General features: G+C 37.5%; 1 protein-coding gene across 1 annotated transcript in view; it reads right to left on the reverse strand.

Moving 5' to 3' along the window:
• Positions 1-23,054, reverse strand: part of FU (kinase family with ARM repeat domain-containing protein) — a 281,825-nt gene that overhangs the window by 196,014 nt on the left and 62,757 nt on the right. Inside the window, exons 4-5 of the mRNA XM_089429606.1 lie at positions 16,804-16,896; positions 16,600-16,674 (exon numbers count right to left, since the gene is read on the reverse strand). Coding sequence (XP_089285732.1) covers positions 16,600-16,674; positions 16,804-16,896 — 168 coding nt within the window. The remainder of the gene's footprint in view (positions 1-16,599; positions 16,675-16,803; positions 16,897-23,054) is intronic.

Here is a 23,054-nt window from a genome sequence, read left to right on the forward strand (position 1 = left end):
GATGAAGTTCAATTCTTTAAATTGAAGTTGTAATTTATATTTTTTTAAATGTTCAAAGTCCAAACTTACCACCTAAATTATTGAAAAATGAACCAACTCTATTCTTTGTCTTTGTAGCACATTGGTGGGAGTCTTTTGGAAGCCAATGCCCTAAACTACAAAAGTTTTGCAGTTAGAGTTCTCAACCAAACTTGCAGTGCATATGGGTGTGAGTGCAATTGGTCTATTTTTGAACAGATTCACACAAAGAAGAGAAAACATTTGGAACAAAAATGATTGAATGATCTTGTCTTCGTGCAGTACAACCTTCAACTAAGGTGCAACCAGTTGTTCAACAAAATACTTGATACAGATCCCATTGTGTTGGATGATATTGATCCATCTTTAGAATGGGTGCAAGGAATCCAACTGAGTTTGATGTGGATTTTGATATTGATGCCATGGAGCTAGGGGGTGTTGATCCCAATGCACATCTGGTAGTTGAACCTGTAGCAGGAGGAAGTGAACCACTAAGACCAAACATGGCACATGGTATTGGTAAGGGGAGAAGTAGTTGTGCAGCTCGGCCAACTCGTGCTTCTAGTTCTTCTAGGATGCTTATGTAGCTCTCGTCGATGATCCCATGTCTAGTAGTGGTGATGAGTTTGATGAGTGATCATGTTGTTCAATGATTTGTACTTTGAGTTTGATTTTGTACTTTGTAGTAGGCTAGTAGCCTAGTAGCTTCAGTTTTAGCATTTGTTTTTGGAATCTAAAGGCCATTTAGAGCCTCAATGGTTATATATTTTGTTGATGATATCATTGATATGTATTGCACTCGGTGCCATTTTGATATATGCACCCTCACTGTTGAGAAATCTAGGGCAAAGGGATGAAGTGATTTCTCTAGTGATGATAATTGTTTCTGATGCAATTTTACTTTGTCTTTCTTAGCTTCTTCTTTCACTTGATTATATTAATGTTTTCTATCATCAAACAAATGCCAAATCATAAATAAGAATGAGGTAAGGGACACAAAATGTAGGATCAGTAAGGGCCAAAACCTTTACAACTTGGGAGGAAAACCCAAACGAATTCTTCTTATAGAATCTTCAAGTGATGAATTCCAAGACCAAGAACCTTGAACTAAGAACCTTCTCCTTCTTTCTTCACTCTTGATCCTGCAACTCAAGTCTGATATTCTCGGCCTCTACATCTACAATTTTCGGCTGCCTGTAGTTGACTGCAACTTCCCACATGTGACCGAATTAGGGCTATTTAAGCCCTCCTTCTTCGCTTGACTTATGGCTACCTTTCTTATGAATTCGGCCTTCAATATGGATCTTTCTCTTACCTTGATTTGACCCTCCTATGATGAATGCAATTCAGTCTTTACTACAGAGATACAAAACCTAATATTTCTCGCACATGTGAACAGAAAGTGACCCACCAGGACTATTCTTACCTTGGATTCCCAATCCTCAAAGAATATAAGTCCTCAACGACTACTCCCAACTTGGATGCCCTACCACATCCTCAAAGTGTATCTGATGTCAGATGCTCACCTAATCCTCCATTCTATCTTCCCAGGTGAAGACAAGAATGATGTGTCTATCTCTCTCTCTCAATTAGGGAGGATATGCCCATTCCAATGAAGGAATGTACCCATTCCTATGAAAGGAATGTACCCAAGTTCGCTCTTAATCAGGGACTTGACTAAGCTCCCTCTTACCCAATGACTTGCTTTCAATCGCTCTTTAGGTGGAGACCATGGGACAACCAGCTGCTTGAAGAGCTCCTCCTTTCGATGTCATGAACTTATTTCTCTTTATTCAGGAGTCTTCATCTTTTTGGGACTTCTTCGTAAGGCATCGACCATCCATCATTTTCATTCATGAATCATGTCACTCATATCATCCTTTCTTTCATTAGAAAGTGATCCATTAGTCCATATATGGCCTTACCTTCATACCTTGCTACCTTCTTCACATCATGTTTCCTTCAAGATCTTTCATCCTACCACATGAGTGTCAGTTGTAGATGACATCTACAACTCTTCCTTTGGTAGCCCTGCATTAGCCCATCCAGATATTGTTCAAAAATAGAAAATGAACATTAAATCAAAAATACCTTTTTGATGGTCTTTCTTCACGACATCTCCTTGATTGCATCAACAACCTTTATATATATATCTATATATATATATATATTGACACATCTTCAAAAAGATATACAACGTCATGGGTCTCTTTCTTTTTTAGACTTTATCAAGGTCTTCATATCTTTCCCATGGAGATATCATAGTCAAATCTTTTGGTCCTTGTATGTTGATTGCCTTCTTCATAGTTTATTTTTTTATGATTTTCTTTCTTTATTCCCACATTTCCTCCCATGAACTTCGAATCATAGTTCCTTCAACTTTGTCAACCACCTCATCTTTCATATGACATATTATGTTGATTTCATCTAGTCAATGTGTGAGCCATGCCTTCATGCATCCTTTCACAAGAGGAGATCCCCTCTTTTGATCATGCTCTTGAGGTAGAGCATTCATTCATGATATCCGCAACCATATGGCATGACTCTATTTTGTCAAGTACAAGCATACATACCTCATTTCTTTCTTTTGGTCATCTAGTCTTCCTTTGGTAGCTTCCTTGATTGAAAGAACTTCAATCCCTTGACCTGCTTCACTTCTTTTGTCATGTTACCATCATCCCATGAATCCCATACAAGTTAGAATTCTCGGCGAGACGCTTCTTCCAGTAGGTGAACCCAAAGTTGCAGGGGAGCGCTCCCCCCCCCCTCGCTCCCGCTCCCAATCCGCGCTCCGGGCGTGAGCGACTCGGGAGCGCGCTCCCTAAAAAAAAATTCACTCCCTGCCTTTTCGGGAAAGATTTCGGGAGCATTTTGCCTTTTTCGAAAAAAAAATTTGTAGTAATGTTTGAAATGCAATTTTTTTGAAAGAAACAAATAATTTTTGAGTGGGGCAGCTTAATGATCAAGTCTAAGCCCTAGTATTGATATGCTATTCATGGTAATGTTAAATTCTTAAAGTAAAAGTGACATTCTCCTTAATATTCATTTTCATCCTTTTACTTAAATTTTTAACATTACCATGAAATGACTCGGGATGTTTGAGAGTGGTTCCGGCCTCATTAGATTTCATATGGAGAAAGTAGAATTTTAGATTTCATTCAAAATCCAGCAGACTTATCAGTTTTTCAGGATTTCAGGATTGGGGGATTGCAATGTTTCCATTGAATTTTGTCATGTATTAGGGTATGGAACTCGTAATTAATCAAGAGCACCAATCCCTCTATGTACCTTGATGTTAATGACATTGGTTGTCGAACTCCTCTATCATGAACCTCCTAAAAATGTACGCATCACTCAAAGAAAATCTTGACTTTACATGCTATGCTTGTTCTATCTTATGTTAATGCTTAGAGGGTGATATTAATGACAAAGATCCCTATACAGATACAAAGGTAATGACAGAGATACCTCTGGATATTAATGCTTAGAGGGTGATATTAATGACAAAGACCCTGATTTTCCAACAAGGCTAAAAAATTAAACATTTCTCGTGGCGGCAAGAGGCCCAAGCATAAGAAATAGATAATAGATTTACTTCTCTTTTCTAGTTTCTAGTAACTTTTATAACTATTGACTCTTTCATATTTATTATGATATTTTTTTTAAACAATATATGACAATTTAAGTTTGAAGTTGGCAATTATAACTCATTAGTAACGAATTATGAATATGATGCTTCATGAAAGTTGAAAGTTGTTTCATTTCATTTCATTTTATAACATTTCATTTCATGTTAGATATTATTTGTTGTAATGGTTACACTTAGCTTACAAGTACAACTTTGGTGATCAATGATGATAAATGTTATATATTGAATTTTGAAAGCTTGAAACTTTATGATTGATGAATCATGAGACTCAATATGTTGTATGTTACTATGTAACTAACTTGTGGACGTCGTTGATGAAGATTATAACTTCTAGATGATTGTTGTTGTATGGTTCAATCTATGTTTTTTATGTTTTTTATATCTAATTCATTATTCTATATGTTTTTGTTGGCATATATGTATCAAAATATAAAATATATATATTATATAAAACATGCTCCGGGATTCGCTCCCAAACTGGGAGCTTCTGAAAATGTCGCTCCCACTCCCGTTTTCGCTCCCGCTCCCCGCTTTCGCTCCCGCTCCCAAGTAACATTGGGTGAACCTTCCAATGAAGATTCCATTGGAGGATCTTGATTATCCTCATCCTACAAATGCTCCTTTTGAATGATGTATAATGAGCTCTATACTAGATGACTTTCTTTTTCCCACAGGTACTCCTTATGCTTCTAATGAGGTTACCAAGAGTTACATCCTTCTATAGGTGACATCCACAGACTTTTATTTCAGCTATCTTTCATGCATTTTTATGATGATACGAGCTCTTGCTTTCAATCGTATGCTTCTATGATGCCATCTTCTGACATGATGCGTCCTATCATGCTTCTAATGATTCCTATCATGATAGTTATACTTTACAACAGAAAATTTGAAACAAAAACTTGAAAAGAACTAGGTGAGGAAGATTATCTCAATCATAGTAGAGATCTTTTACTTCCTCCTTCTTGGATTTCTTCTTTTCAACTTCCACTTCTTCAGTGATATAGGATTCTTCCCTTCCTCTTTCGTTGTTGTCCTTCTTGAGCTTAGGGAAAATTCACATGTAGTGCCCATATCTTGACATCCATAGCATTGAACCTTTGCCATATTCTTCATTCGTTTCTGAGGACCAAATTTCCCAGACTTCCATTTTCTCTTTACCATACCAGCATACGCTTGAGTTTTCTCATTTGATCCTACATCAATTTTTGCCTTCAACCTGGTTTCTTCAATTTTACGTAGTGACCATAGATTTTTGAATGGAGTAGCTTACTTCTTCCCATAAATGTTTGATGTAAAATTACCCCATTCCTCTAGTAGTGCATTTAGTACTATGGTAGTTTTCTCTTTCTCAAACATTATTTCTCCCAAATCTTGTAGTCGGTCCCTTATTTCAAATATCCTCATAAAATATGAGGCTATTACTTCTTCTTTTGATACCCTCATCTTGTAGAGTTCTTGTATTAATGAGATTACTTCTCCTGCAATGCTTACGGAACAACTCTACAAGTTTGCCATATAATTTTTTTATGTTTCAAGTTTAGATACATAGGGAATGAGGGGATCATTGATGGATTCTATGAGAATCCTTTGAGCCCTTACTTCCCCTTTCATATACCTTGCAAGTGCTTGAGCATCTTCCTTTGGAGGTTTGGTGATTGAGCCCTTAACATGTTCCATGACCTCATTTTCTATGAGGTTTAGATCTGTCCTTTTCTTCCATGCAAGAAAGTTTGAAGCCCCAACCAATTTGTTGCTTTCCTTGCAAAAATACATTTTGACAGATTCAGATGTAGACATAAATGTACTTACTTGTGAAGATGCTCCTTCAACTTGCTGCCTTCTTGAATTTGATGATGATATAGATAATAGAAAACTTCTTGATGAAGATGGTTTTCTTCACAAGTGATCCTTGACTCCAAAGAGAGGTATATCACCTTGAGTCCTTTGATGATGCCATCAGCTCCTGTCTTCTTGCTTCTCTTGGATGAGTATACTTCAAGATGCTTTGATTTGATAATTTCTTCAATTCAAGTGGAGTTAGGGTCTTTTGAGGCCTCCTTCCTTGAGATGATGATTTGAGCGAGGGTCCCAAAAATGCTTTAACTGAGGACTTCTTCTTTGATAGATCTAGGGTTTTGAACTTCCTTCAAGATGATGATGTAGCATTTGTCTTCAAAATTCCTTAGGGATGAGAGGATCTTCTTGATTCTTTGATGTGCTCGATATCCTTCTAGAACCTTGATCTTTGAGAGCTTGAGTTTCCCTTGTTGAGCTACCATTCCTTGAGTTGTTACCCTAGCTCTGGTACCATGTTGAGAGATCTAGGGCAGAGGGATGAAGTGATTTCTCCAGTGATGATAATTGTTTGTGATGCAATATTAGTTAGTCTTTATTAGCGTCGTCTCTCACTTCATTATATTAATGTTTTCTATCGTCAAACAGCTACCAAATCATAAATAAGCATGAGAAAGGGACACAAATTGTAGGTGATCACCCAAGGCCAAAACCACTCCAACTTGAGAGGAAAACCCAATCGAACTCTTCTTCTTATAGAATCTTCAAGAGATGAATTCCAAGACCAAGACCCTTGACCTAAGAACCTTTCCAAGACCAAGTCAACCCTTGATTGAAGATGTAGTAATTTCTCCTTCTTTCTTTGCCCTTGATCCTACAACTCAAGTGTGATATTCTCAGCGTCTACCTCTGCAATTTTCGGTTGCCTATAGTTGACTGCAACTTCCCACGTGTGACCAACTTAGGGCTATTTAAGCCCTCCTTCTTCTTCGCTTGACTTAGGTCTACCTTTCTTATGAATTTGACCTTCAATATGGATCTTTCTCTTGCCTTGATTTGACCCTCCTATGATGATTGTAATTCGGCCTTTACTGCAGAGAACCCTAATCTTTCTCGCACATGTGAACAGTAAGTGCACCAAAACAGATTTGTAGTTGCTTTGCTCTTCCTTCGACCTTTATCTCTTCTTCGCTTGAATGAGAGGCTTCTTCTTCGTCCTTGTCCCCAAACTCCTTGTGTGACTAGAATGAAGTCGAGTGTTGCTTTATATAGTGATCTACCCATGTAAATAGGCCAACTTCACTGGGGTGTAAGCTCATTGCTCCATTTTAAGGCCAACTTGCTAGAAGTGCTTGAGCTTGGCCTTGGAGGGTCTTTTGACTCTTACAATGACTCAAATACATATATAACATGCCCAAGAAGGGTCTTTCATACATGTCATTGACTCAATTGACTTTATGACTTAATGACCAAACCTAATAGCTCACAATGGGAGCTTCATCTATAAAATAAAATTCCTTGAGCATGAAACCAATGTCTCAAGCATAAAATAATTTTATTATTTCTTCTTTACATTAATTACACAAAATCATGATTACACGTCATTATGAAGACCGAACCTAGTTACATATTTCAATATTCACATGGTATATAGATGAGAAGAATTTCCATATTTGTCTCTAATGGTTTGGAATCATGGTTTGGAATCTTAAAAATAAGTTTTTTCATTAAAAATAAATACTTTATGTATTTACTTTCAATTCTAGTTTACTGAATCTCATTCGATCCGGTTTGACGCGATTCTAGTTCGAATCACGGTTAGAAAGGTGACAGGTTTGATGCCTAGCGCCGGTTTTAATACTATGGATCTGATGCGAGTCAGGGAGACTACAGGAAGGCAAATAAGATCAATATTTATGTAATTTTGCAATCCATCTCTCTTTTGAAGAGATCATTCTTAGAAATAAAGAAGCCTATAGATGAAACAGAGAAAGCAAAATTCAGAGAAACTAAAATATTGGCTATGAACTTAATAGTGGATGGAGTTAAGGACAACCTGATTCCATACATATCCAACATAAATTCCGCTCATGAAATGTATGAGGCCCTCTCCAAATTATTCACCATCAAGAACATTGGTCAAATAGCAAGCCTCGGGAATGAATTAAGGACTATTAAGACGACGAAAGTCGATATTGTATCATCCTACTTTATAAGGACATCTAGAATCAGAGATGAACTCCAAGCAATAGATGAAATTGTACCAGAAAAAAGAGCTCATAATTACTGCTCTTCTAGGACTACCAAAATCTTGAAGTGCTTTTGCATCAAGAATCAACAGTTGGAAGGATACTCCAAAATTTGAAAAAATGTGGAATGCATGCAGCCAAGAAGAAGCCACAATATCATTAGTAAACAACAAGGAGGATGAAGAAGAAAATATCTCTAATGCCTATTATGCTCCTTACAAGAAAAATGAAACCTTTAAGAAGTTCAAAAGGCCAAAGAAGAAAGTTGACCTATCAAAGATTGAATGATATAATTGTCATAAGATGGGTCATTATAAAAGCAATGTCCTAAGAATCTAAAGAATAGGAAGAGAGAAAGAGATCAAGCAAATATTGTCGATGAAGCTCCACCGAAGAAGAACATATAGAAAAATCAAATATATTATATTAGGGTTTGATTCTCCTTTCTTGATAATTACTTGTGAGTGTGTTGGCTTCTTTTACTTCTTTATTATCTTGTCTTTCGTCAAGCAATTATACATAGATGAAGATCACAAAACAAGAGACACAAGATATAGGCACATGCCAGGGTAAAACCCCCCCGAGGGGAAAACCCAGTCAAAGTAGTTCTTCCTTTCAATAGTATTCTTTGAGACTCTTCACCCTAGACCAAGACCAGACTTTCCCTCCACACCATGTCAGCCTCCAAGATCTTCGACCCTTTCTAGCAACTTCGACTATGCAACAGCTCCCAGCAACATGCAGCTTCAGGTAACAGCAAAACCCTAGGAGGCTTTGACCTCCTAAACCGGACCACTAAACAAAGAGAAAGAGGCGCCAAAAGTTTGATTTTCCTCCTCTCTAGAGACTCCCCCAAACTCACACTTCTTTCCTCCTTCCAACAACAAACTTTGCACTTCCCAGCTCTTGTAGAGATATTGAATTGCCTAAGAGAGTGAGTGCTAGAAATGACTTCGACCTCCTTCAATATATAGCCTTCTTATGGGTCGAATGGGGGCCTTTAGGCCGACTTCATCTTCCTTAGGCCGACATGATGTGGAGGACACAATTCATATTTTACTTGATACAAAACCTTTTTACATGATCTGAAGGCCCAAGAAGGGTTTCTTCGAATGTATAATGACTCTATAAACTCAATATTAATCCTAGGAGTCCATAATGGGGACTTTGACTAATATAATGATGACCCAAGCATGAAACCCATGCTTTAATAAGTCATTGTTACAATAATAATAAAAAAAAAAATTTGTTCTTTTGACAAGTACATGACTCAAGTACATTATTGAAGACCAAACATAGTTACCTTTTCCAACACAACAAAACTGAAGAATCAGATGTCAAGTACTTATACTACTAAGCAATGTTGCGAACAACTCGATAACATCCTGATTTTATCTCGAAATCATGATTCCTTGGCCTAGCCGATGTTTGCCCATTTTTACAGATATTATTATGGCATTTTAATTTTGCCGATGTTTGCCGATTTTTGCCGATATTTTCCCAATTTTTACGATTTTTTGGTTTCCCAGACCCTTGCTGATTTTATCCCAATGTCGATGTTCGCAACATTGCTACTAAGTCCTCTCCTACATATCCTTCTTAGTCTTGTATTGTTTTCCTTTATATTTTGATTTCTAAAATTTGTAGGTCTAACATGTCTTGTTAGAACACTTTTGAATTATTTTGATAAGTTATAGGTATCCCTCGAGATTGGATTAAGAGGGAGCCCTCACCATTTTACCAAAGATAAGTATCTTGTTCTTTGTCTCCTCTTTTATGTTTGGTTTCACTCTCATACCAAGATTTGTTTGTATTGTATGCTAATAGCCTTTTTCTTTATATTTTCCTTGGTTAGGAAAGCTTACTTGATGCTCAAAGATTATGGAGGAGACTTCATAGGATAGACTTGAAGCATGGAAGAAGTTATGTTACAAATGAAGCCCTTCAAAAATTGATGTCCTACCAGGTTTGTTAAGGAAGAACTCAAGGTATTTCTTAGACTATAAGCTTTGTTATAAAGTTCTCTTCATGTAAAACATATGATCATTCTTCTTTTCAAATTTGCTTTACATTATTGACATCGTTATGTCTAGGGTTTTTAATCTTAAAGATTCTTGTTGGGGTGATTAATCATTAGATTGAATCTACCCTCGTCATACTATCATTTTGATCATTCTTGTGAAACCTTAACCTTTAGGGTTCACTATAAAACCCTAGCCTCTTAATGTGAAGGGTATGTCTATAACATCCCATTGTGCCAACCACTCCGTCATCCCACACGAAGAATTTCTCTATTTTTTAAACACCTTTAATCCATCTTTTTAAGACTTCCTTGATAAGATTAATATAAGGTAGAAGTAATATTTTCCCCTTTATGGATAGTTGCTTCTTTCAGAAAGGCCACAGCTTATATTATTCTAACCTAGTCTTCCGAAGGGAGAAAATATTTTATGATTAAATAAAAGTATCGTATGGGTGGGACTTAATGTTAAAGGGTGGCAACTTTATCCTCCGGAAGCAAATTCGACCAGTATTATCTCGTAATTTTAACTACCAAAACAATTCTTTGATGGACGAGTCCATATATTCTTTGATAACTCTGGCATGCAAGTTATCAATGCAATATTTAAGACCAAGAAACCAACTCAACAGATCTTTGACAGAGCAACTGAAAAAGAATGTGTATTTGTGGTTGGTGGCCGCTACCATGCTGTGTATGCCCATGGATTTTGACCTAAATTCGATGGCTTCTATTCTTGGCAATATCCTTAATTATGGCAACTACTAATTTGATCGATATCCTTAATTATGGCAACTAGTAATATAACAGAAGTTAGATGCATGAGGAGCATTCCTTTATGCTACATACACTTAAACAGTGATGATAATCATAGTGATCCCCTTGGTCATGGTGGCTCGTTCGAACCTTCTATTCTATACAGGCATCAGACGACTAAAAATTAGAAGATATATATTTTTGTTATTTCTAGATAGAGAGATTCTCTTTTTGTTTTTCTAAATATTATTTAAGCAACTAGGGTGCCACAATTATTGGCAACAAGAGCCCGATTCTTTGAATGGTTCTAGTGGAACTTACCGATTTCGGATTAAAAAAGGATGATCCAACTTTATAAATTGATGATTATTATATAGGGACTTACTCAATGTTTTCACAAGTGCATGAGTACTTTTATAGACTATCTTTTTTCCCTCACAATGGATGAGTTTTCCATGTCTTCTTATTTGTCATCTTTAACAACAAGGTGAAGGGCTTAAGGCCATTTCCCTTTCATCGAGTCCTAGCCCTTATACTCTTTTCTCTAATGTGGTCTGCAGTAACGATGCATTTTATTTATATACATGAACGTGATTACAATGTATGATGCTAGGCTCACTAGTGTTTCTGTATATAAGCTCTCTAGCGTAATATCACACAAGCAATCCGTCCTAAGACATACTGGCTCACCAACCTATAAAATATCATATGTGCACATATACATACAACTAGTGATCCAAAACCAAGGCATTATAGAGTGGGTGACATTGTGTACAACAAAGAACATGCTTTGCCAGCTAAGAGTGTTCAATAAACTTGTACACTTTGACATCAAAAGTGTGGACATTTCAATTTGAACTATATTTCTCAATTTAGTTAAAAGTGTTTCATTGATAGTCTTTGAGGCATTCAACAAAAGCAACAAATAATTTGCAAAAGTTGTAAAGCTTGTCAAATGGAAAAACAACACCAAGCTCGATTTGATGAGGAACAAACCTGGATGGCCAATGAGGTCCTTCCATTGAGTCATCTGCATGTCTAGGGACCTATAAAGACAACATCAATCTATTGTGCTAGGGATTTCTTATTGAATATAGATAACTTCATTAGAAATTTGTGCATGTATTATTTAAATTTAAAATAATCTTTAAAATATTTGTTGAGTTCAAGAGGTTTAAAGCAACAATGGAAAAACAATACAAGGGTTATGTTAGAGTTCCCAAGTCTCATTAGACTGGAGAATTTTTCTCCAAGGAATTTAATAACTTTTCTACTCAAGAAGGTATTTAGAGGCAATACACCACTCACATTGCCTCTGTTATGCTCTCTCTCTAGCCCTTATAGAGGCTTCTTCATATCCATGTGGCTACTAGTTTTGTTTGTGTAAATCACGTAGGATATGGGACACGAGCTCTATTTGGACATGCCCTATTACTTGGTTTGAAATTGAAACACGTCAAAATCCACCAAAGCAACCCATGATTTGCAACATACATGATTTTGCAATAGTTTAATTTTGACTTTGGACTTCTGAACTAGAATTCAAAGCATTTCCATGCCTAGTTCCAAGTGTAAAAATTTTGTGAAATAAACAATTGAGAAATTTCATCTTTTAACTAGATGTTTCTTACATCTCAACCCTATGAATTTTCAGTCAAAGGACTCTTATGAAATATAAATAAAACAACAACAATAGATAATATATCACCCCCTTAACTACTTGAACCCACTAGGTGAAACAAGAGAAAAGATACTAAAGAGTGCCAATAAATTTCATCCTTTTAAAGCAATTTCATAATGTGTAAAGTATATCTGAAAATCACTTATGACAGCTGTAAATACAGCAGAAAATCTTCCCTATCTTCTTCCATATAAATGTTAAATCACTTAAAAATACAACCTTAACTAATCTCAAACCACCAAAATACAAACTGGAAAGTACAAAACCATAAAGAAATAGATGGCTAAGAATCAAATCTACAATTACCCAACAAATAGATAGCTGGAAACTTCATTAATATTCATAAACATGAAGTTCATATACAAACCATAGCATTATCATGAGGCTAATACAATCGTCTAACTCTCTCACACTCTAGCTAAGGAAAACAATCATAATCCTAGCTCACACCAAGGCTCCAACAAGCAGACACCACAAAAGAATATACTCCAATGCAAGATGTCCCCTCTTCTCTTCCACAAGTACAACGTACAAATGAAATCCCAACTCTAGTATTCAAACAGTTCCAAGAAACCCAAGTTACTTCAAGACAAGAGAGATGAAGTACAAATGAAGAACTATGAGAGAGAAGAAGACTAGTGCACTCCTAGTCACTTATCTAACACAAGATGAACAAATGAATGTGAAATGCCTCTCCCCTTGTATGGGAGGCCAACAATATATACTTGGGCCTATGCCCTTACAAGCAACCTACAAACACAAATGTACACAAGCAATGCTTCAAATGAAACGGCATTCCACAAGGTTTGTCCAATGCTCCATTCACAAACTTCTAATCACTCCAATGAACCTCCAAAGCCATGTACACTCCACGAGGTTCAATATTTCTACATGAACCTTCTCACAACCTAGGCATCCACAAATTAAATTCAACACTATATCCAAGCATCCACACCACCCCATGCTATCGAGACCCCAATGCCTTCCTCCAAAGTGCCTAGCTTTCCTCCACTAATGCAACCCATTTTCCAAGCAAGTAACTTCCTCCATCTGGCCCACATGTAGAATGTCACCAAGTTGTTTGAATATCTCCAATGCCCTAGGAAAGAATGTCATGAAAGCACCTAATTAAGGTCAACATCATGCAACTATTGAGTAAGCCATTAGAATATGAAAATCCATCACGAATCATCAAGGGTCTGATCATACACCATGTTGCCCAAATCTCAAGAAGCACCCCCAAATATGGTGTAACATTTTCAAAGTAACCTCGAAAGCTAACACCAGAATGCATCTTGAGTATGATTCTTATGTGAAACAATCGAATGTGTGCTTAGAGATAAACAATTGATTTTGTCAAAAACATCATGCAAAACAATCATCCATTATTGAACAATAAGTTTTGTTAGACACGCTCATATCATATAATGTTCTTTATTATCGCCACCTAGAAGCCTAAGGGTGTATTTGTTCCGTTGCTACAATACATTTTGCAAAGAAACACTTGAAGTTCTATCCTTGTATAACTAAGGGCGAGAACGTTCAATAGTTATTCTAGGCTCTCATAGTCTTCATAGTGTGATTACTAATTATTACTAATTAAACTTCACTTTAAATTTAATCAAGAATTAATTTGACTTTGTATGTGGCCATGTTCTTTTTTGTGTTTGTGTTCAAATTCAACAACAGAGGGATTCAAAAACATTTTATTAATGCAAAAGAATATGATATACATTGTAATTACGTTTGGCAAAGGGAATCAAGCACATTGTCTAATAACGTCCCAAAAACATGTTTCAGCATCATAGATTGTTCAAAAACTTGTCAACAAACCCAATGGGTTGCCTCAATCAATTAGAATGGACATTTTCAAGGCAAAGTTCATCATTGGGTCTCCTTTTCTAGTCCAACTAAGACTCTAGTCAAACTAGTTGATACTAGGTTACTAGCTGCTATTGTGGCTGACAGTTGAGATGCCCTCCATCCAAATATTCTAGGGAAATGGGGTGTTCTCGCAAGATTTCCCTTGAAAATAAAAGTTTTAAAAAAACGCTAGCATGTATGTGTGTTTGAACTTTGAAACATTTGTTCTTATATTATACTAAAAGCATAAAGATACAAAAATAAAAGGGAACCTCCAAAGTAAATACAATACTAAGGAGTGTATACAATGCCAAAGGCTTACAAATGGCTGAAAACTAAAGATTTGAAATCACTAAGCAATGTTCTGTGACAAACAGGAAGGCCAAGTTGGCTTCTATTTTGAGTGTATATTTGTATAAACTTGTAAAATCCACCATCAGTTCACCATTAAATTCACCAAACCTTGAAATTCAACAAAATTAGAATTCTTTCAAAATAAATGATGTTGAATGCAATAACTAAACCAAAGTGATTATCTTCAATGGATTCAAGAAAACCTCAGACTTCCACTTCCTATTTAAAGGAGATGAGATCGAGATTGTCAGCACCTATACATATTCGGGAGTTCAGTTTTCAGGGCCTCGCTTCAGCCTACGGCCAACCCTTCAGCCTCGGATCAACAAAGGGTATGGCTCACTAGCCCTTCTGGAGAGGCAGTTTTTCCGGCACCATTTCCAGGACATCTCGTCCAAAATGAGCATCATGGACACTTTGATTCGCCCCACAGTGCTTTACGGCTCAGAGATTTGGGGTCCCCCTCTCCTAGAGTCAGATTGGGCTTCAGCGGAGCGGGTCCAGACCCTCCTTTTGCGTCATTTCATCAGGTGCAAGCAGACAATTCATCAGCACATCATTCTAGCAGAGTTTGGGGCTCAACCTTTCTGCCTAGAGGTGATATTCAGGTTAGTGTCGCTCCTACACAAGCTCCGAGGCCTGGCAGGCACAAGGAAGGGTCGTGACAGATACCCATATTTAGCATATTGCTCCTCAGAGAACATCACCCGTATGCAGACAGGTCGATCCAAATGTTGGTACACTGGTGTGACAGAGCTTTTGGAGGCTTCAGGAATCCAAATTGACCATCTCCCTCCTTTTCATTACTCCCTGAATGCTCCAGGCCACCTCCTTCCCAATCAGCAAGAGCTGAATAAAATCATTAAGGAGGATATTTACAGACGGTACATTCAGACTGCATGGACCAATCCTCCCAATGGGTTGCGTCCAAAAATGGCCTTCTACGTGGAGCATTGCCTGGATATCAAGGATGCGCTCATCATCAAACCGTAGTACACGTTCCAGCATTGGATGCACGCCCTTAGAATCCCCCTCGTGCAGCTTAGAGTTGGGTCTCACAGACTCCGGGTGGAGACAGATCACCTCATCAATAGGGCAGATAGGATTTGCCAGCTCTGTCACTTACAGGAGATAGAGATAGAGACACACTTCATCTTTGGATGCCCTGCTTACTACGAGATTCGAGGTCGTTTCCATTGTCTCTTCAGGTCTTCTCAAACTTTGACCAGCTTCCTCAGATATGTTGATCAGAGATTCCTTTGCACTTTATCTCCAGGAGGCCTTTAGACTTTGGCCCCGTTTTCTTCAGCCCCCCACCAGATCGGACACCACACAAAAGATCACGGACTTCTTTAGGGCACTACCATCAATACGGGGCACCAAAAGAACCATTGACCGACCCACAGACACTGAGACCAAATCAGTGTTGTCCCGGGGGCCGACCCACCAGACTGCACCAGCGCTCCAGGATTGGATCCACCCCTGGGAGGCGCCCTAGAACCTCCAGGCGACAGCAGCGACAGCTCAATATGCCCATAGGACAGCAAACTTTGACAAGCTTCTCTCAGTTTTCTTCTCTCGACCTCAAATGTTAGGAGTACGAACTGGGCAGGAGACTCCTTCCCCCCTTTTTCCTTCTTCTTCTTCTCCTTCTCTGCTTCATTGCAATGCTTTGTTTCGAAGCCGAGAGCTTCTAGCTTCTACATTTACATTTACTTAGATTATAGATGTACTTTCTGCTTTTTAAAAGAAATGTTAAAGGGGACCGTTTGGTCCACCGGCTTGGAATGATGTAATCATTGTAACCGACCGTCCCATTGATCTATTTTGGTCATTTGTTGGACATTAATAAAATTATCTTATCTTATCTTATCTAGATAGTCAAAGCCTTCCCAAATAGGACACAATTTCCCCTCAAATTCTCAATATAAGTTAACTCCAAAAAGATACTTATATAACCCTAGCAGAGTGTTCCTCACAAATACCCCTTTATGCCCACATTCCTCATCAAATGGCAGGTAGATTCATCAATGAAAAGTTTGTCCTAAAACTAAGGATTTTCAAAAAATAATAAAAAAATAAAATAAGGTTTTAAGAAGTCACACTTAATACAAAATATCGTTAATCCAACCACTCACAACACTAAGAAATCTACACACACACACACAAATTGACTTGCAGCTACAAATGCATAAAAAAAAGACTAAAATACCAGTTGCTTAGCAATAGCCTGAACTTGTGCTTCAGGAAGGCATTTGTCATCTTCAAGAATCTCAAATAGTTCACCCTATCATCAAAACCATTTGTAAGTCTATGATCTACATCAAATGCTTTCGGAACAGAATTTTAATGCTTATATACTTTAAAATACCAAAGACAAAAGCGTAAGCACATCCTATAATACAATCATGCATACCTGTGCAAATTCTGTGACAACACAAAACTCCTGTGGACTTTCAAATGCATCTAGCATCTCTATGATATTTTCATGCTTCAGCTGTCGTAATATCTGACAAAATTGTAAACATGAATCATTTCGTGCACAATCTGAGTAATATAATCGTCGCATAAAAACGGTTTTCCACCAAATGAGGTTTTCAAACCAAATTTGTGTAACATATACAAAGATATTTCCCTGCAGATAGTAATTCAATAACTACTCAATGCATCGATTCATCAAGTTTGCTTCTATAGGAAAAAAGTCATATTCTAGCCATTGCATCTTCCTTGTTAGACAGCTGAAGGCAGGTGATATTAACTACAAAATGAAACGACCAGTTAGCTACTCGCATTCATTGTACTATTTACCACAACACATTCGTCAAATATACATATATGCATATATTTATATTTATATGAATGATTTGGTAATGCAATAGGAAAAGCTGACAACATGACTTTACATCTATACAAAATAAAATCAATAGTCTAGACAACAAATAAAAATGTTCTTGCTTCCCCTGCCTTGAAACAAGCTGCTAAACAACATGAATGTTTTATTTAAAATCATAAATACATAGTCTCAATGATAATCCATAAAATGTCAGCTACAGCTGATAAGAATATGGAATCTCTGGACAAGTTGGTCTGTTACACACACATGGAATGTTACAACACAAAATAAAGTGATAAAAATCAGCCACAACAAGCTTATGTTATGAAATAAAATAAGATTATTGCATATGTAATGCATTTAGTACAGTTGAAAAGATAGTTACTGACACATATTGCAGGACCTAAGTTACCTGGCACGTTCTTACCCCCCCTTGTGTCAGCTAATTCATGTGTTGGACTTAACACGTGTGACCCGTGTCCTACATGAGTTCGACTAGTGGGGAAAACCAGCAAACGTTGGGCTTTCTATTCAGGTTCATAACAAGAATTTACAAGGAGGAAATACATCAGCAATCTACAGCAACTACAGCCCAGCATGATCTGTGTATGGCCCAGCCCAAAAATGTGTTGTACATCCTGTTTGTACGGCCTAGAAATGCAGCCTACTCGTCCCAGAAAGTATGGCATTGTATGGCCTCATTTTCCATGTTGCTTTGCTGGCCCCATAAGATACTCTTCCTCATTGTTCCTCTTCAATCCCTGCACTCCAGCTGAATGCCCAGATGTACCACTTGAATTGTCTCCTCAACAGCTCAATTCCCCTTCAAATTCTGGCTAACCTAATTCTCCAAAGAGATGCATGGCCTAGATTGCATCTCATCTCTTGAGACCTAAGTTACCAGATCTGGCATCTTGGGGTCAAGGATCCGTGGATCCACAATTCAGACCAGATCCGCCTTGATCGGTCCAGGAAACGGTGACGTGGCGGATCCCTGCAGGTTGGAAACGGATCCCATTTAAAGTAATGCTCAGATTTGAATGTTAATTGCACAAGTTTGTCAGCCAACAACAGATAGCAAGAGACAGCGACAGGATAGCAAGATAGCATGAGACAACAACAGCGCAACTGAGAAGCATTCGCCAGGGAACGACCCACTCAGGTTTGGAACTTTGGAATTGTCGACTTTTGTTAGTGTTTAGAAGTAGTTATAATACAGTCACCAGCGTGCAATACATATTTCAATTTTCGTCATTCGGGAGACTGTTTGCTAAAGCTCTGTGTTCTAACTTCTGAGAAACCATTCCGGATTTGTTTGCTTAGTCACTCACATAATAATAAAAGCCAGTTTGCACAAGGTGGCATTTGTTGAATTCCCTGAACACAATAATGCACTTGTGACTTTGTGTTCTGAATGACAGTCCCGACCTTTTTTCCTCCTCTCTAAAGTATGTAACCAAAATGAATTGTTTCATGTCCATTACTGTAATAAAAGGGGATATCTAATAAACAAAGAGTCAATGATACCAAAGACCAGAAAAATTGACTTGTAATCATTCTCTATTTTTAAAGAGTTTTTAATGGTAGTTTCAGATAACTTGTTTTAACAATATGAATATTGTTAAAGATGAACCACACTAGATGCTTCAAAACGCGTCGACTTAAAGTTTTTTTATGTGACTTTTAATGAAGGATCTCCCAACATTCATAATATGAATATTATCAAATCAAATATGTTGACGATACCAAAGACCAGAATAATTGGCCTGTAGTCATTCTCTATTGCTAAAGAGTTTTTAATGGTAGTTTCAGATTTGCACCATGGAACAGAGAAGCATGTTAGGGGCATTATTTCATGTTACTGTCGTTGTATTATTCTTGACCTGATAATACAGCGCTGTCCTCAATCTACACACATCGGAATCCTTCCCATGCACCTCAAAACCCTCTGGTTTCTCAATGTAGATCTATTTCTCAACAACACCATTGATGAAGTCGCCTTCACATCCATATGGCGAATTTTCCAACCCATCTGTGCTACTATAGAGATAATAGCCCTGATAGATGAGAACCTGGCTACAGCAACAATGGTCCCATCACAGTCGATTCCTTCCTTCTATGAAAACCCCTTAGCCACAAAACAGCCTTCGCACTTCTCTACACTGCCATCTATAGTGTGCCTAATTTTGTACACCCACCTAAACCACTGACTTGCCCTCTAGCAGTGGTACTACCTCCCATACGTTGTTCTTCATGATGGAAGAATACTCTTCCACCATCGCATCCATCCACACCTGATGCCTGGATGCCTCCTGAAAACTGGCAGGCTCAGCCTTAATCAACTCACTCATCAATGCCATATAACTAGAATAGCATCGAGGATCCTTGCTCTGTTTGATTAAATATCTAGGAGTACCTACGTACTCATGGGCCTCTCTCATTGTCTGCTCTACCCACTTAGTCATATTCTTCCCTGTGTTGGGATTTGGGTCTGGGTGTGAGGAGTCCTCTGCCACTCATTCCTTTCTTCCCTATGTTACTGGATCCACGGGGTCTTGATGTTGAATTCTCGGATCCCAATTTCAGAGACATATGAATACAGATCCACATAGGATCCACCACATAAACGGATCCTTCAAATCGGGAAACGGATCCTATGCCAACTAGCTCTCACATGTTGGATCCCAAGCAAATAACATTAGAGATTTTGATTTTTTCTAAATATTCTATTTAGATATTTAGTTAGATCACTTATTAGTAATTTGTCGCCTGTATAGCACTTGATAAGCTACTAGGAAAGGTTTGACACATCAAAATGTTAATTTTCAGTTTGTGATAATCCTAACAAAAAATCTTTAAGACAATACATAGATAATAATATATAGCGTACAAAGGATGGTTGTGTCAATAAAAATTTAATTAGATTAATATCCAACTCTAGGTGAACAGTCCTCTTAGAACAATATGATACATAGACTATAGCATGTCCTCAAAAACTCTAAAATATTCATTTACCACTGTAGGTGAACAGTCCTCTTAGAACAATATGATACATAGACTATAGCATGTCCTCAAAAACTCTAAAATATTCATTTACCACTATAACTAGATGGGAATTTTTAGATTTTAAGCCAAATGTCAAGGAAGATGACACGTTGATTAAGATGTAGGGTTGAAATATTCAATTAAAGAGCATATAGAGACATTTTTTGATATGTAGTTAGACCTACTATGCATCATCATATCAATAGAGTGATCATTGATAAGACACTCAATTTTGTATTAACAATTATTCTTTTTGTATAAAGCATGGTGCATCATGATTTCAATCTTCAGATTTATGAATTAAATAATGTTTTCAGTTCTAATGTTGTCAGTCATGAATGGTTTTATTTTTTAGCTTTGAATATGTCTTTTAAATTCAAAAAATATATTAGTGTATTTTGTATACGCGGTGTTTCCTCACCGTATCAAGATCCTAGCTTTTCAAAAATCTGTTGGATCCGTATCTGAATCTGAATTCGTATCCGTATCCATTTCGGTTTTTTGGTAACTCAGGTTCTTCCTGCTCGGCCTACTTGCTTTGCTCTCCACGAGTCCACTCTACATGATGATACTCTAAGGGGTCTGTGTTGTCTCAAACTTGGGTGCCTGCTACTCTTGAACCTCAACTAAAGATGGATCTGTGCTACAAGACCTTGGAAGAGCCCTCTCCTCTTCCAATTATTGAAAGGTGTAACTAGGTTCGAGCTTCATAATGACATGTAATTATGATTTTATGTAATGTGATGTAAAGAAGAAAAATAAACTTATTATATTACTTGCTTCATGAGTTTCATGAGCAAGAGATTTTATTTTTGAGTCAAGACTCCCATTGACAGTCTTTAGGAATTATTTGTCATCTAGTCATAAAATGATAGAGTCATTGTCATGTAATGAAGTCATGTTATACTTTGTATAGAGTCAAATTTGTCTAATGTAAATTATCCTCCAAGACCTTGTCACTTATCCTCTTCAAGTCAGCCTACATCAATGGAAGAACATGCTAGAAGAAGTCCGCCTAACCTCTAGGGATCATGTCGGCCTAAATGACATGTGTGGAGGTGTATATATAGCCACACTCAGCCTCACTTAGAGGCAAGCAACTCATTAAGCATTCGATAAAGAAGTACGAAGAAGAAGGCTACAAAGAAGAAGCCATGACTTCAACAAGGACTTCAACAATAGCGATCTTAATGTAGGGTTTCCTTGAAAGTGATATCAATGTTCCTTTCCTCACCAAAGCTTTGATACCATGTTGACTTTTATAGTGTTTCTAAAAAACTAATAATTACTTCCAATGATGTTGATCTTCTTTTATTTTTTTCAATATATCATTAAGCAATTACACTTCAGAAATTCAACCATATAAAAGCAATAGAACAATAGAGATCACAATGCACAAAGTAGACACAAGATTTATCTTCGGTAAGCCCACAAGGGGAAAAGACCTAGCAACCTTTTCAATAGAGAAATTCTTATGTTCATCAAGAGACAAACCTATACATATGGTCAAACTTGGTCCTCTCCCTCCAAGTCAAGCCTTCCAAACCAATCCAAACCTCTACCTTCTAATCTGCACTAGGCTGAATTTCAGCCTCCTTGATCTACCCAGAAACTGTTGGATAAGGTTGTCATTGATGTCAATATGATGACCAGCATGGTTGAAGCAAACCCCATGTTTATTATGCCCTAGCATGGAAGAATCCCTAGTAGAACAATGGATGAAGAATTTATATGAAGCTCTAGCATTGTTCAAGCATTATCATGAAAGGTTGGCATGCCCTAGAAGGTTGATGATGGCAAGCCCTAGAAGGTGTGAAAATTCCTACACTCGAAGGAACCCCTACTGCAACAAATTTAAATCTACTTCACCTACTTGATTTTTAATATACATTAACCAAGTTATTCTTCTAAATACTGAAGCAAATTACTTCTGCAACCTACAGTAATTAAATATTTGATCTCATGAAACAAAAAACAGAGCAAACAACAAGATACATAGGACACACTTATTTTTAGACACAATAGTCCCCGGAAAAACCCAATGCAAGAAAACCAGTGCAGTAGCTCTAAGGCTTTTATTATTACGCAAGAGAAATATCTAAATACAAATCTAGGATGCTCATCTAGCAATCCTTTACAAAGAAAATATTGGCGGAAAATATGAGTGAGTTTTAAGGTTTACCTCACTACAACCGGCAAAATTCCGACACATCTAACACAAGACTAGCTAACCCCAACTATTTATGCATTGGCTCTACGTCACCTTCTTTGCCCTCTGCGTCAACTCTCCCGATTGTTCCGGCAGTTCCGACAGTTTCGGATGTTCGGGCAGTTTTGGAATCTGCGTGACATGCAGCTTTTCTGCGTCAGCTCTTCTAGCTATTGCGTTGCCTCTGCGTCAGCTCTCCTGGTTGTTCCAACAATTTCGACTATTCCGACAGTTCTGGATTGTGCGTGACAGGCAGCTTTTCTGCGTCAGCTCTCCCGGCTACTGTGTTGCCTCGCTGCAAGCTCTCTCTGCCTCTCTATTCTATATTTCCAAAAAGTCCTCCCGAATTCTCTCTACCCCTCAGCTGCAAGATCTCCCCAATCGATTTTCCTCCTGAGAACTTTTCACCTCAGAAAATCGATTTCCTCAATCTCTCTGTGTGTGTTTCCAAATGAACCCCCAACCTCCATTTTATACTTTTCCTGTTGAGTCTTCAACAATCGAGATTAAGTCTCTAATCAACGACTAAGATTAAAATATGATGTTATCCACCTTCTAAATCATTCTCACCCATATTTTG

Source organism: Pinus tabuliformis, chromosome 6 (assembly GCF_031772625.1).
Source record: "Pinus tabuliformis cultivar Carrire ecotype Pingquan chromosome 6, CPIR1, whole genome shotgun sequence".
NCBI classification, from domain to species: Eukaryota; Viridiplantae; Streptophyta; class Pinopsida; order Pinales; family Pinaceae; genus Pinus; species Pinus tabuliformis.